This window comes from Aethalodelphis obliquidens, unplaced genomic scaffold (genome assembly GCF_003676395.1).
Source record: "Aethalodelphis obliquidens isolate GAN/ISIS:26980383/991018 unplaced genomic scaffold, ASM367639v1 scaffold20, whole genome shotgun sequence".
NCBI lineage: Eukaryota > Metazoa > Chordata > Mammalia > Artiodactyla > Delphinidae > Aethalodelphis > Aethalodelphis obliquidens.
The window spans coordinates 14,740,965-14,757,688 of NW_020837964.1; the positions used below are offsets into that span (position 1 = coordinate 14,740,965).

Genomic DNA, 16,724 nt, shown 5'->3' on the forward strand with positions numbered 1-16,724 from the left:
GAAGATTACAGGTGATAAAGAAAGCCTGGTGCTATGCATTACCTGGATGGCCCTTGCTCTGTGGGAGGAATATGCATTTCCAGCAGTTCCTGGAGTTCTTGCAGTTGGCTGACTGCATCTAGGAAGTCACAAGGCTGATGGGCCTGGGCGGGACCCAGTGTGCCTAAGTGAGATTGAAGCCTCCGCAGAACTCTGAGCAGGTAACTGTGGAAATGATGGTGGTTTTCAGGAACCACTGAAAGTACATTCCAGGTTGACACTGGGACAAGTGGAAGATTTCAATAAATAGTAATTCCTGGTAGAAATCAGCAACTCATTAACTGATGATGAGGTTAAATTTTCCCAGTCACTGGAGACTGGACCCAACACCTGCAGAATTATTGTCTTCTCTGAGCACGCTGGTGAATTCACAGCAACTTGTAAAATTCTATACTTTGATACAGAATCGAAAAACTTGTAAAGTTAATTGCACTTTTTCATCAGAACTGCAGTACATGTAAACTCTAAGTGCTCAGAAGGCCCAAACTATATTCAAGAATCCATAAATCGCATAATCTCATCATTCCAAAGAAAAAGAAGGACAAGTTTCAACAGCCCCCGACAAAGTAGATGAAATATGGGGGTCTGAGACAGAGGACATTTTTTGTGGGTTTTCCTTAATCCTTTACTTTGTAAGACCAGATATATTGTCTAAGAAGCCATCAGAGGGATCTAAGCTATCAGCTCCATACTGGAAGTTTAAGGAAATTAAAACAAGCAGAAGGTCATACCATGCCTGTTGGTTATGCTGAGAGGTAAGAATGAATACGAAAGTAAGAGAGTGGGAGGCTGATAAAAGATTAGATATGGAAACTTACTGAACTTTACCATTTGCCCAGTAGGGTTCTGCCCACTGGTGACGGCCTTGACCCTCTAAGTAACAACAGACGAGGCTGGATAAGAGCTTCACCAGCTGGTTAATGTTGTAAGAAAGAACTCCATGAAGACTGTTCACACTCAGAGTAGGTACGTATTTCTTCTGAGCAGGAATCCCACAGTTTCCTTTAATTCCTGAAAGTAGAACCAAGATGAGAAAAGTTAGTTTTACATTAAACCCAGGACCGGTAGCAATTACAGACGGTAAGAAGGCTGTTTCTTCTGGGCATATGCTTAGTGTAAAGAACCTCAGTTTTTCACTTTCTCTCCTTTTTCAGAAAGAAGTCACCTTACAGTAGCTTCAGAACTAGTTTTATGAGAGAATCTAGGATGAAAGAAGAAGAGACCGTTTGATCAAACGTCGAAAACTAAAACACCTCCAGAGTAGTACATTCTGCACACACATCAGTGCTCACATCACTCCATAATGAAGAGAAAAAAACCAGAGGCACAGTGATGACTCGGGGGACAGGAATTAGAGAAAAACTATTAAGTGTAACAGGACCTCAGGAGCCTTGCAGGAGATCCTTTCTACTGACCTCTTCCACTACATGGGGGAGGCAGCATGACGTTTACCTGTAAAATTTGATACCAAGCTTACCTCATCTATCTCTGTGAGAGAGACAGAGGCTCAAAAGAAGCATCTGAGAGGCAGGAGGCCTGGATGGGAGGAAAGAGAGGTAGAGGTTCCTGTGGTTGAATCAACAGGAAAAGCCACCCAATCCCAAGACTGACGGGGAAAAGGATGACAGCAGTTGGGATGCTGACGAGCAGTTCAGACCAGGTCACAGCAAATGGGCACTGAAAGAAAAGCAGGACGTACAACCCTCATCCTCAACAGTTAAAATCATCTCCAAGGCGTTCCTCTCCCAGGTTTAAGCATTTATTTAGCAATTTAACTATGATTATCTAAGGATAACAAGTTATCATGGCAGTAAAGATCCTGATCATGTGTTAATAAAAGAGATCTGTGGGAAAATGTGTAATGTTAGAATAAATGATTATTCTCCTTTAAGAGTGGAATTAAATGAGTATATTCTAATGTGAGGGCAGCAGAGGAAAAATGAAGGCACATGCTCATTCTGTTTCTAACTTTGGAAGGAAGGAGAGTGGAGCAATCAAAGGACTACGTGCCACAAACAGCACACATCAGGGCTCACCCACAGCGTGCGCATGTCTCTTGGTGGTGGTGCCGTTCATCTTCTAGAACGTGACATAGGTGACCATGTTGCAGAGAAGGAGGGTCATGCAGCAGGTGAGCCGCTGGACTCTTGTAAACTGGGTCCAGGGATGTCAACTTGTGACTGAGAGCCACAGACAATCCTGGGTGAGATTTTCTACAATCATGGAGGAGAACAGGTGTCTAACAAGATAAATTAGAACAGGAAAGGCAGGAGATTTCATTCTGAAAGTGCCCTAGTCTAGAATGTGGTTTGCCTGGCAGCTAGCTGCACAGCAACAACTCGGCCACTGTTCAGCACCTCTGTGAAGAAGCTTTCAGGCGACTTGATGATACGATTTTTTTCTTATTTTGGGGTAAAAGGTTTTTGAAGATAAGGGTAATTTTATTGCATGAGATTTTAAAACCAAAACTTGTTTTAGCTTTATCAGAGTTTCGATAAATCTTTTACTCTTTTTTTTTTTTTTTTTGCGGTACGCGGGCCTCTCACTATTGTGGCCTCTCCCGTTGTGGAGCACAGGCTCCGGACGCACAGGCTCAGCGGCCATGGCTCACGGGCCCAGCTGCTCCGCGGCATGTGGGATCTTCCCAGACCGGGGCACGAACCCATGTCCCCTGCATCGGCAGGCGGACTCTCAGCCACTGCACCACCAGGGAAGCCCAATCTTTTACTCTTAGAAAGTTTGCGTTAAGCTTCCACTCAAGATAGTTTGGTAAATTCACACTTGGAGCACCTTCTCTACTCCAAAAGGAACTATAAATAGGATATAAAAAGAAAGAACCCAAAACACTGGCTGGGCTTAAAAACACAATAAAAGTCTCTGAGAAAGAGGACTGGAATGAGAAACAAGATGGTAGGTGGGGAAGAAGCCACAGGATTCTGCACTCCAGGTCTGGAAGAAGGCATACACAGGTCAAAGTCGGATTCCCAGAGTAACTGGAACTGAAAGTGATTCATGGAGTGGGGAAAGGGAGAGTAAAGCCAACTTCACTGCCTGAAGCCAGGGTTGAGGCTGGAGCTCGTGGAAGAATTCTGCAGAACAAAAAACTGCCACAGGGCTACACATTTATAAGTAGGGAGGTGGGTGAGAGTGGACAGCCCCACGACCAGGAACTGAGCCAAGACATCCACTGGCTCATGACAAGACGTGCAACAGATCTGGTTTCTTTAATTTCACGGAGGAATAGGAGCTCCAAAATGGTATAATATAATAAGACCTAGTTCTAGATTAGTGATGTGAAGGGTTGGATGAAAACATCAAAAAAGTACGAGTCAGGGATGTGTGGAGAAAAAGAGAGAGAGAGGTTGAGATTTAAAAATGAAACCAACCTACACCCCCAAATTCCTAAACACATGAAGAAATCTAATGCTAAGAAAGGCAGCCAACACAGTCAGTAATTCAGTCCAGAAGAAATTAATTTCATGGGACAGTCTGACAAAGACTTTAAGTATTTCAGGTTGCTCAAAGATACAAGGAATAATGTTCACTTTAAAATAATAAAAAATTATGAAAAACAGGAATAAATTAGAACTCTTGACACTGAAAAATATGGTCCTCAAAACAAAAAAATTAGGAGAAAGGGACCTGGTTAAAGAGAAAATTAGTGAACCCAAAGGTAGTATGAAAGAATTCACCCAGAACACATCACAGAGAGACAAAGAAGATATGCACGCAAGAGCGGCTTAAAAACGTGGAGGACAGTTTGAGAGGCTCCAACATAGAGTAAAGCAATGTCAGAGGAGCAATATTTTCAGAAGTGACATCTGAAAATTTCTGCGAATTTAAGACATGATTCTGTATATCAACACTACATTTTATGTTATGTGTATTTTACCACAACAAAAAAAATTTTAAGTACATTCTGAGTACTAAACAGTATAAACAGTGAATCTACAGTGAAAAGAATTATGGTAAAATTTGGAACATCAAGGATAAAGAGAAAATATTAAAAAGAGAAGGGACAACATACTTTAGAAGAATAACAGCTAGACTGACAGAACAGAGGCAGTGTTGGAAGGCAATTCTCTATGAATGCTTCCCATTTAGGCATTAATAAAAACTTTGCTCCTGGACTGTCTTTTCAAGTATCTTTGTATAAGCAGACAGCCCTGAAAACGGACAGTCAGGAACTCTCTTTGGAGCCAACTTATTTGCATTTCCAGATTGTAAAGATAGAGACATCCTACTCCCCAGAGACATTCTAGGGTCATAAAGATAGAAATGCCCTCTTCGCACCCCTTGAGAGATTTCTCTACATTCCAGGCTAATGAAGATAATGTCTCATTCTACAGGGAAGGATAGGCAGGTTTTCTGGCAGCTGGTATATCAGATCAGAGTCTCCTAACCTTGAGGTTCCTCTTTTGTGATGCACCTCCATTGCACGTGCAGCTAACACCTGGCTCTCATTACATCACCCTGTCGAATCTGGGAACTGACACAAAATATTGCTCTGGTTGCTACTACTGCTATAAGTAGTAAATTGTCTAAATCCATTTGGGTCAGTGGAAACGGTGGAGTAAAGACCTCTGAAAATTCCTCCATAAAAGCAATGATAAAACTTCTCTTAAAAAGCCAGAATCAGGGCTTCCCTGGTGGCGCAGTGGTTGAGAGTCCGCCTGCCGATCCAGGGGACGCGGGTTCGTGCCCCGGTCTGGGAAGATCCCACATGCTGCGGAGCGGCTGGGCCCGTGAGCCATGGCCGCTGAGCCTGCGCATCTGGAGCCTGTGCTCCGCAACGGGAGAGGCCACAACAGTGAGGCCCGGGTACCGCAAACAAACAAACAAAAAAGCCAGAATCAAAATTTTCAGAACTCAGGTAAATAACCAAAGGTTTGTATTAACCTGGGAGTGTTTACGCAAGAAAAATGGCTGCATATTAGTAAGAGCAGTGAATTTTGTGGCATTTTAAATTGCCCTATTTTCCCAGCTCCCTTTCTCTAGCTCCATGGTAACCTTAAAACCAACAGCCTTTGATCACAGTGAAAACCAGCAGCCTGGCAGTCACTAGAGGGAGGAGAATGGGGTTGGAGCTCCTTAAAAGCTTCCTTCCCCAGAGAACTGGCATTGTTTGATTTGTCTGATAGTTCCTTGGAAAACTCCACTTGCAAGGCTGTCCTTATACGATGTGACTGGAGGCTCATCCAGTGAAAAAGGCTTTTTCCCTGAGGGCACTGTCAAAAATATTCAGAGGCGACCTGTTTACCTTCACAGCTGCCTGATACGGGAGGCAAACGACAGGCTAACCAAAAGGCTTAAATGGAAAAGCTGGACAATGAGAAGTCCACAGGAGTTTTGAAAAGCTCTGACACAGTCCTGGGAATCTAGAAGGCCACATGCATGCCCAAGGCTGTATGCATGCTCGGGAAATACCTGAGAAGGCCCTACGCTTTCACCCCTGGGTGACCCTGAAGCTCTCAGCAAGCAGGAAGTGAAGGCTGAGGCAGAGCTGTCAGTTGCCTTGCTGAGTGCTAAAGGCATGGCACAACATGCATGCAAAACCCCTCAGCAAAGACTGGGAGACTTACTGGTTCAGGCATTTAAAGAAGTCTCTGTCTAGTTATTAGCTGACCACTAAGCTAACTGAGCAGAAACTTCAGTTTTCACACATGACAAAGAATACAGATGTCACAGAATTAGTTAGAAACAGACACTAGACAACAACAAACACTAAGAACAACAAATACTGGGGGAGAGGAAGGAAATCTGATCTTCAGAGTTGCCACATTCTATTATTTAAAATGTCCAGTTTTCAACAGAAGATCACAAGACATGAAAAGAAACAAGAAAGTATCTCTCTTTCTCTCACACCACCCCACCACACAAGTCAATAGATTATTGTTGAGGAAGCCAAGACACTCGGTTTACTAAAGATTTCAAATCAGCTATTTTAAGTATCTTCAAAGAACTATAAAGGAAATCATATCAAAGAACTAAAACAAAGTAAATGAGAATGCTGTCTTGCTAAACAGAGAGCATCAATGAAGATACAGAAATTATTTTTAAAAAGAACCCAATAGAAAGTCTGCAGCTGGAAAAATAAAAAGACTGCAGCTGAAAAATACAGTAAGTGAAATGAAAAGTTCACTAGAGGCTCAGCAGCAGATGTGAGCAGGCAGGAGAAAGAATCAGCAGACTTGAAGAGAGATCAATTGAAAGTATCCTGTCTGAGGAACAGAAAGAAAAAGGAGTGAAGAAAATGAACAGAGCCTCAGAGACATGTAGCGCACCATAATTTCTCAAGAGTACCTAAAGGAAAAGAGCTCCTTCTCTGAGACCGGTATGAAGCTCCAGTCACGCTCACACTCTCCAAGGTCCATGGCCAGCCAACAATTGCACAGGAAATGCCATTTCCTTTTACCTGCCATGTCAGTGACAACTTACATACCTATAGTACAATAAAGACAATCATGTTAGGGAGGTGGGCATGAATCAGTTGCTGTAATAAGAAGTAATCTTAGGGAAACAACCTAATTGTCCACTGATGGCTGAATGGATAAAGAAAATGTGGTATGTGTACAAATGGAATATCATTCAGCCATAAAAAAGAATGACATTTCGCCATTTGTGACAACGTGAATAGAGGGCATTATGCTAAGTGAAATAAGTCAGATAGAGAAAGACAAATAAATACTGTATGATCTCACTTAGATGTAGAATGTAAAAACAAAGCAAAACACAAACGAAAAACCAAAACCAGGGATATCCCTGGTGGTCCAGTGGGTAAGATGCAGGGGGCCCAGGTTCAATCCTTGGTCGGGGAACTAGATCCCATGTGCTGCAACTAAGAAGTCTGTATACTGCAACTAAGAACCAGTGCAGCCAAAAATAAATAAATAAACAACACACCAGAGTTCATCAAATAGGTTTAAAGAAAAAAAAACAAAACCAGAACGGAGCTCATAGATACAGAGAACAGATTAGTCGTTGTCAGAGGTAGGGGGTGGAGGGCTGGGTGAACCAGGGGAAGGGAGTCAAAAGGTACAAACTTCCAGTTATAAAATTATCAAGTCATGGGGATGTAATATACAGCATGGTGACTATAGTTAATAATATTGTGTTGCATATTTGAAAATTGTTACAAGAGTAGATCTTAAGAGCTTTCAGCCCAAGAAAAACAAAATTCTGTTAACTATGTATGGTGACGGTTAACTAGACTTGTGGTGGTGGTTTCACAATATATACAAACCTCGAATTATTATGTTGTAGACCTGAAACTAATATAAAGTTGTATGTCAATTATACTGCAATAAAAATTAATTTAAAAAAGAAGTAATTTTTCACTGACAGTGAGTGTCCAAGTAAATGGATTCTGTTTCATCATGGGGCAAGAATTAAAGAAAGAAGCCAGAGTTGATCCCGTTTTTTCCTTCCCAACCTCTAAGGGAGTTCATGTACCAAACACCAGAATGCAGACTTCCATAACCTAGGAATAGTTCAGTGTGAGTTTGTATTCTGTAAGTTTTCTTGTTCCACATGTGACAGTGCCCTGCCACCTCTGTAAGCATCCTATCTGCCTCTACCTTTAATTACCAGGGTCTGAGGGGGTGTCTTTGGGGGGTGAGGTGGGGAGTAGTCTTTAATGTTTATATTAATGACTTGTCCTATTTGGGTCTGTGGCTTCGTCTTGGCGTCAGAGCCACAGGCCCTGAAGTTGCATCCTCTTTCCAACCACAGTGTTTTACCATGTGTCTACCTTCTCCCCTAATTTCAATCATCAACGAACTTGTCCTCAGGGACCCTTAGTCGTTCAGCCTGTTTGACTTCATCTGTACCTAGTCAGCTAATCTCCTCCTTTACTGTAAGGATGCTACTTCCCCAAGAGTCTCTATGAAACCATTCAAATCTCTCTGGTCAAAAGTCTTGCTTAGGGGCTTCCCTGGTGGCGCAGTGGTTGAGAGTACGCCTGCCAATACAGGGGATGCGGGTTCGTGTCCCGGTGCGGGAAGATCCCACATGCCGTGGAGTGGCTAGGCCCGTGAGCCATGGCCGCTGAGCCTGCGCGTCCGGAGCCTGTGCTCCACAGTGAGAGGCCCGCGTGCCACAAAAAAAAAAAAAAAAAAAAGTCTTGCTTAATTTTAGTTGGAAATTATTTTCTGTGCAAGGAGTACAGATTGCTTTAAAGCTAAAATATTTCTGGGACTCTCTTCCTGAGGCAGTTTATAAAATCACAGGTGACTAAGTTGCATTTGAGTTAAACTTAGCTACTGCTACATGGCGGAGTCGAAGGATGTGCGCTCACTCCCTCTTGCGAGGAATCACAACTGCTGAACAATCATCGACAGGAAGACACTGGAACTCACCAAAAAAGATACCCCACACCCAAAGACAAAGGAGAAGCCACAGTGAGACGGTAGGAGGGGCGCGATAACAATAAAATCAAAACCCATAACTGCTGGGTGGGTGACTCACAGACTGGAGAACACTTATACCACAGAAGTCCACCCGCTGGAGTGAAGGTTCTGAGCCTCACGTCAGGCTTCCCAACCTGGGGGTCCAGCAACAGGAGGAGAAATTCCTAGAGAATCAGACTTTGAAAACTAGTGGGATTTAATTGCAGGACTTTGACAGGACTGGGGGAAAGAGAGACTCCACTCTTGGAGGGCACACACAAAGTAGTGTGCGCGTCAGGACTGAGGGAAAGGAGCAGTGACCCCAGAGGAGACTGAACCAGACCCACCTGCTAGTGTTGGAGAGTCTCCTGCAGAGTCAGGGGGTGGCCGTGTCTCACCGTGAGGACAAGGACACTGGCAGCAGAAGTTCTGGGAAGTACTCCTTGGCGTGAGCCCTCCCAGAGTCCGCCATTAGCCCCACCAAAGAGCTGGGTAGGCTCCAGTGTTGGGTCGCCTCAGGCCAAACAACCAACAGGGAGGAAACCCAGCCCCACCCATCAGCAGACAAGTGGATTAAAGTTTTACTGAGCTCTGCCCACCAGAGCAACAGCCAGCTCTACCCACCACCAGTCCCTCCCACCAGGAAACTTGCACAAGCCTCTTCGATAGCCACATCCACCAGAGAGCAGACAGCAGAAGAAGAACTACAATCCTGCAGCCTGTGGAACGAAAACCACATTCACAGATAAATTTAGCTACTGTTAAAGCTTTCATTTAAGAGCAAAGTATAAAAAAGGAGAAAATACTCATTTTCTGATTGGTGAGAAACTAGTCACGGGTCTTTTTGTGCTTTTATTCTCTTATTCTTTCATACAGAAGAGAAACAGAGACTCTAATATGTGTTAGAAAAATCTAGTTAATGCATTCAGTATGACCAATAGAAAGATATAGAAAGCATTATCGTTTCCTAAGAAAAAATGCTGGCTGTCTGTTTTTTATTGGGGGTGGGTAGTTCTTTTGCTTTTCTGTGTTTTCCAAGTTTTGCATTCAAACAGCTATTACTTTTGCAATTAAAGAAAGAAAAGCAAATGTTGACTAAAGAAAGTCTTCAAAAGAGCCTTAATAACAAGCTGATATGAAGCTCTAGAGGTGAACAGGTAACTGAGAATTTAATTGTAACAAATATTTATTGTTACAATACTGACTGCAATTACCAATTGTAACAAATATTTATTGAGTCCTACTATAATTTTGGCACTGTATGAGTTTTGTTTTTGTTTTTTTTTTTTTGCGGTACCCGGGCCTCTCACTGTTGTGGCCTCTCCAGTTGCGGAGCACAGGCTCCGAACCTGCAGGCTCAGCGGCCATGGCTCACGGGCCCAGCCGTTCCGCGGCATGTGGGATCTTCCCGGACCGGGGCACGAACCCGTGTCACCTGTGTCGGCAGGCGGACTCTCAACCACTGCGCCACCAGGGAAGCCCCTGTATGAGCTTTTGAGAATACAAATATGAATAAGACAGCATCTCTATCCCTGAGGAGCATAAAGTCATTGAGTTAAAAAATATTATAATTAAAGACCACATATAAAATTAGAATTGATATAAACCAGTGATAAGAGTAAGAAAAGCGGAAAATATTATATAGGTGTGAATTCCTTTAAGTGTTTCCTCTAAGAGAAATAGCTTTTTTAAAAAAAAAAACCAAAGGTTTATTTCTTCTTCATGTTACATGCATATCATGGGTTAATTGGTGGTGGGAGGGGTTCTCGATGGTGTGGTTCTGCCCATTGCAGTTACTTAGGGACTCAGAACGACAAAGCAACCACGTGGCACCTGTTTACAACTCTCTTGACAGAATTATATGGTACCACCCACGAGAAACAGCTCCTTAAATTAAAAAATGTACTTCCAATAATTATAAAATAATACAAATTTATTGTTTAAGAAGTTTGGAAATACCTAGAAGTACCCTGAAGAAAAACTTAAAAATTCATAATCCTACTACCCAGCAATAACTATTGGTAATAATTTAGTGTATATAGCACTAGACTTCTTCCTATACACATACTTTAAAAAAAATCAACTTTGTTGTGGTATAGTTTACACATGATAAAGGCACCCATTTAAAATGTACAAAATTCAATGCATTTTGACCAATGTATACACTTGTGTCCTAAGCACCACCGTCATCACCCTGGAAAGTTCCCTTGTGCCTTTCCCAGTCAGCCCCCCTCAGGCTCACCCTTGGCTTCAGGTGACCACTGATCTGCTTTTTGTCTCTATAGAGTAATTTGCTTTTTTTAGAATTTCATCTATGTGGAATCGTACAGTATGTCTCCTTCTGCGTCTGGCTTCTTTTGCTCAGCATCGTGTTTTCTGAGATTCATCCACACTGCTGTGTGTCTCAGCAGATTGCTCTTTTTTGTCGTGAGAAGTATTCCATCGAATGAACATACTAACATTTGTTTATTCATTCACCCGATGGACATCTGTGTTGTTTCCAGCTTGGGGCCATTATTCATAAGGCTGCTATGAACGTGTGTCGGAATGGACATATGTCTTCATTGACCTTGGGTAAAAAACTAGGAGTGGAATTTCTGAGTCATAGGGTCAATGTATGTTTAACCTTACAAGAAACCGTCAAACTGTCCTCCACCACAGCTGTGCCATTTTACACCCACCAGCGGTGAGAGCCCTAACTGCCCCCCCCACCAAATCCTGGTTTTGTTAGACTTTTTAATTTCAGTCATTCTGGTGGGTGTTTAGTGCTATCATTGTGGTTTTAATTTGCATTTCCTGATGACTAACGATGCTGAGTATCTTTCAAGTGCTTATTATACATTATTTATAAATGAAAGTGGAATGATAGTGCAAAAAACCGCTTTGTAGATACCTGAACAGAAAGCAAGCAGTTTATCAGGCTATCCTGGCCTAGTGGTTGGTGCATCTAGCCTAGCAGGGAAGGACTTCTTTTGCTATCACTTTTAGGCAAGCAGCATGCTCTTTTCAGGTGGCCAATATTCAGCAACTGACTTGTTTGAATACCGGCCTGAGACCTTTGACTTCATTCCCTTCTTTTTTCCTAATCCCAACAAGCCAATAATCCTCAACCTTAACTAATTTTCATCATCTATTCAATAATTTCTCCACCCTCCTCTCCTAATTCTTAGAGTGTTGCCGAAGGAAGATGCAGAATCATCTGGATGTAGCACAGGGCAGGTGCACGCACTCATCACTAACCGCTTGTCTCTCTAACTCTCTAGGCACATCCCACACTGTAATTCTGTTCCTTCCCCGCTCCTTAAGCTCTTCATTTTGACCCAAAGTATATTCAGTAGACAGTCATTTACTAAATTTACTCTTTGAAGATAGTTTTCATATTTAGAGATACTTTCAATTTATGGTACTTTCGGGCACTATTTCATTATTATTTGCTGTTCACCATCATGACAACATTTGATGGAAAAAAAATCTATCATTCTACCACCTGTAAAAAATCGTGTTGTTAATTTTCCATATTTCCTTCCAGGGTTTCTTCTGCGTAGACAGCTCTGAAACTAAAATCTAACAGTCATTTGTTACTATTTGGCCCAAAGCATTATAGTTATTTATCGTAAAGCCGTGCAGGTCTTTCCCCAGAATGCTAAAGATCTTCAGAGAAGAAGCAACATGCCAGCCTGATACAGGTACTTACCAAGAAGGGCTGATGCCAGAACTGTCATGCCAGAGCTGCAGGCTGTGTAATTCCTGCAGAGAAGACGGAGTACCCAGGAGGAAGACATCCAGTCCCCCTCGTTCAAAGACTGCTTTCTGGGAATCACCAAGATGATGGGGTTCGCTCTGCCCCTCTGATCCATAAAGGGTGATAACCACCTAAAATGTGACAATGAAAGATACAGTATAGGAAGTTATAACGGGATTCTTTTGGTTTATCTCTAAGGAGAAAGATGAGGACAGAGAAAACTGCAATTAAATGAAGTCTTGGGGTCGGAGACAAGCAGAAAGAGCTCTTCAGGTGTACAATTTAGAACCAGGAAAGATCACTGTCTGGGATCCTTGTAAAAGACAATCGGACACAGGGATATTACCAAGTCAGACTGTACCTCACATGGCAGAAGACACCAAGTAACAAATGAGGAACATTTATTTCACTAACGTTAGCTGTTGTAGCAGCCCTTCTTCGATAGCCCGTGGAGACCTCAATAGGGTAGTGGAACTGAGAGCTGGGGTCATTATCAGCCAGGACAGTGACCCTCACCTGCAGAAAAAAGCAGAACCGAGAAAACTAGCAGATCTTCACTTAGCATAGACCCCTGCATCCTCCAGCTAGAAACAGGAGGACGCACTGCGGCAGCTTTGGCAGCTCTGTGGAAAGAAAGGGTGAGGTGTGGGGAGAACATGTACAGATAAGTAGACCTAAGTTAAGTGACAAAAGGGGGGAATAAGGGCTGACAGTCCAGAGTTTATGTCTCTAAAATGAAATATTCACGGAATCAACTGATCGGGTCTTGGACCTCTAAATATCTCCACCTCCCACCCACCCAGAAAGGGTTATCAGATAACATACAGGACACGCAGTTAACTGTGAATTTCAGACCAATGATGAACAATTTGGGATCATACTTATACTAAAAATGCATTCACTATTTCTAATTCAAATTTAACTGTCTTGTATTTTTATTTACTAAAAATGGTAATTCTAGACCAACAGCCATAAAGAAACAGATATTTTGTGTATTCTAGAATTTCCACATGTAGGAAAATATAAGAAAGATATAGAACAGAAATTAGAAAGAAACTGTCAAAGGATTTTTTTTGTTTCAAAATAAAGATTCTGGGTTTCCCTGGTGGTGCAGTGGTTAAGAATCTGCCTGCCAATGCAGGGGACATAGGTTCGAGCCGTGATCGCGGAAGATCCCACATGCTATAGAGCAACTAAGCCCGTTCGCCACAACTACTGAGCCTGCACTCTGGAGCTCGCGGGCCACAACTACTGAGCCTGCGTGCCACGACTACCGAAGCCTGCGCGCCTAGAGCCCGTGCTGCGCCACGAGAGAAGCCACCACAATGAGAAGCCCTCACACCACCATGAAGAGTAGCCCCCACTCGCCGCAACTAGAGGAAGCCTGCGCGCAGCAACGAGGACCCAACGCAGCCAAAAATAAATAAATTAAAAAAAAATAAATATCACTTACAGGTTTCCTATATATTGCCGTTAAATTATAACTTGACTTACACATAATTTTCATATCCAATGTATTAAGTGAGATAAACTTGCATTTGATTATAGTTAAGTTCTTTGGGTGTTTTCTTTTGGCTTATTCCCAACCTAAATGAATCATATGAAGGTTCAACCTTGGCTAAAAGAAAAAAAATGGAGATAAAGAGTTAAGTCCCTGGGCCTTGAGCCAGAAGATATGAAGAGAAATTTAAGAGAAGCCCCACTTGAATTCTTACACTACCTGCCTTTTCTTTTTTTTTAAATTAATTAAATTTAGTTTATTTTTCGCTGCATTGGGTCTTCGTTGCTGCACGTGGGCTTTTCTCTAGTTGTGGTGAGCTGGCTTCTCATTGCAGTGGCTTCTCTTGTTGTGGAGCACAGGCTCTAGGCACGCGGGCTTCAGTAGTTGTGGCACATGGGCTCTAGAGTGCAGGCTCAGTAGTTGTGGCGCATGGGCTTAGTTGCTTTGTGGCATGTGGGATCTTCCTGGACCAGGGATCGAACCCGTGTCCCCTGCATTGGCAGGCGAGTTCTTAACCACTGTGCCACCAGGGAAGTCCCTACCTGTCTCTTTTTTTTTTTTTTTTGCGGTACGCAGGCCTCTCACTGTTGTGGCCTCTCCCGTTGCGGAGCACAGGCTCCAAACGTGCAGGCTCAGCGGCCATGGCTCACGGGCCCAGCCGCTCTATGGCATATGGGATCTTCCTGGACCGGGGCACGAGCCTGTGTGCCCTGCATCGGCAGGCGGACTCTCAACCACTGCGCCACCAGGGAAGCCCCCTACCTGCCTCTTTCGATGAAGGATTTTTGTTTCTTTTTTCATCTTGTTCCACACATTTAAGACATTGTGGCAAAGTTTTTGGAATCAAAGTCTCATCACCTTCTGCATATCTGCTTGGTCCTTTCTCCGAGCCCACACAAAAATGAGCATATAGACTCCAATAAGGCTGGCCAGCAGGGGCACCCCGATGGTGTTGCTGGTCACACGAAGGAACAGCTCAGCTGTGTCTTCCGCTTTCACTGCCCAAGGCACAATGAAGAAATCACCACCCAAGTAGGTTAGGTGGTTACACAGACACCGTGTCCTCAAAAGTGGGCTCTGTGGCCCAAGGTGGAATAACAGTCAAGACGTTGATTCTAACTGGCGTGCTAAGAAAAGGACGCATGTAAAACAAACACAGGCATTTAGATCTGGGAAACAAGGGCTGATCGCTTATTCTCTGCTGGTGTAAACTGGGACAACTGATGGGCACAGCAGCTTGGCAACATCTGGTAAAACTGAAGAAGCAAAACTCCTTGAATCCTGTGATTCCAGTTCTGAATGTATATCCTGGGGGAATTTTGCACATGTGCACAAGGAAACGTGAAAAAGGATGTCTGTCAACACTGTTTACAACTAGGAGATATCAGAACAACCTGTGTGTCCAGTAACAGAACATACAAACAAATAAGTAAGTAGAGGCAAACTAATGGGCTGCTGGACTTCTCTGGTGGCGCAGCGGTTAAGAATCCACTTGCCCTTTTACGTCAGGACTTGGGATCTACCGTGTGGTTCTAGATGCAAAGGAAAGTTCCAAAACGTATGGGAGAAGGTTTGCTGGAAAATGACTTGGTTAAAACTTGACAATCTTACCAGGAGCATCCTGCAGGTCGATGAATGCTAATGAAGCTATGACCGTCACCGATTGATGATGAACAGCTTCATTTGAAATGACAGGGGTCGCTGTCCGCCTATTGAAAGAGGCCAGTTTGCCATGAAGTTCCTAAGGTGTAAACATGTCTGGCTAGTGCCACGAGATTTACTTGTCTGTTGTATGAAAAACTGGTGATCAGGAAAAGCTCTTCATTTTATGGACACGGAAAGAAAACAAAACTCAAGACAGATTATTTAATTTTGAAATTGCATTTGTAAAAAGATTTCTGAGCCAACGTCAAATCTAGATTAATGCATCCATAAGATTCAAGCCATTTCTGTTTAATCTTGTCACTGCCCTAGAGTCATAACCTGTTAGCCAGTATATTATTGATACTTTCTAGCTCTGAAACTGTTTTTAATGGAAAATTATTTTTCAGTTGTCCAGCCTTGTAATTAAAAAATTCTGAGTGAAAAAAAAAAAAAAAAGAATCCACTTGCCAATGCAGGGGACACGGGTGAGATCCTTGGTCAGGGATGATCCCTCATGCCACGGAGCAACTAAGCCCATGCGCCACAACTACTGAGCCCGTGCTCGAGAGCCCACAAGCCACAACTACTGCACCCGTATGCCACAACTACTGAAGCCCAGGCGCCTAGTGCCCATGCTCCGCAACAAGAGAAGCTACCGCAATGAGAAGGCCTCACACCGCAACGAAGAGTAACCCCTGCTCGCCGCAACTAGAGAAAGCCCACGCGTAGCAACGAAGACCCAACGCAGCCAAACATAAAATAAATAAAATAATTTTAAAAATCCACAACTGATGGACTGCTATACAGCAGTTAAAAATGAGTGAATTGAAGCTGGATTCATCAACTTGGATGAATGCTGAATGAACAAAGCAAGTTAAAAAAAGGATATAATAGGGACTTTGCCTAGTGGTCCAGTGGTTAAAACTCTGTGCTTCCACTGCAGGGGGCACGGGTTCGACCCCTGGTCAGGAAACTAAGATCCTACATGTCGTGAGGTACAGTCAAAAAATAAATAAATAAACTTAAAAAGAAAAAAAAGAATATAATAGTATCATACCATTTACACAAAGACCAAAAGTGTGCAAACCACCATTCATGAATCCAGTTTGTCAGCCTCCCTCATTGGAAAGTAAGCTCATGAGGACATTCTTGTCCAACACTAGCTCCTATATGTGGGTCTGGAATGTATTAGATGCTCAATAAATATCTGCTGAAAGAATGAACACATAGGACTTCCCTGGTGGCACAGCGGTTAAGAATCTGCTTGCCAGTGCAGGGGACATGGGTTTGAGCCCTGGTCCGGGAAGATCCCACATGCCGCAGAGCAACTAAGCCCGTGTGCCATAACTAATGAGCCTACGCTCTAGAGCCTGCGAGCCACAGCTACTGAAGCCCGCGCGCCTAGAACCAG

The 16,724-nt window shown here is 43.2% G+C and overlaps 1 protein-coding gene across 1 annotated transcript in view; it reads right to left on the reverse strand.

Moving 5' to 3' along the window:
* Nucleotides 1-867: 867 nt before the first annotated feature.
* LOC113627384 (uncharacterized) overlaps nucleotides 868-16,724 on the reverse strand; it is a 32,805-nt gene continuing 16,948 nt past the window's right edge. The window contains exons 5-7 of the mRNA XM_027119918.1: nucleotides 12,121-12,299; nucleotides 6,343-6,481; nucleotides 868-1,050 (exon numbers count right to left, since the gene is read on the reverse strand). Coding sequence (XP_026975719.1) covers nucleotides 6,474-6,481; nucleotides 12,121-12,299 — 187 coding nt within the window. The 3' untranslated portion in view covers nucleotides 868-1,050; nucleotides 6,343-6,473. The remainder of the gene's footprint in view (nucleotides 1,051-6,342; nucleotides 6,482-12,120; nucleotides 12,300-16,724) is intronic.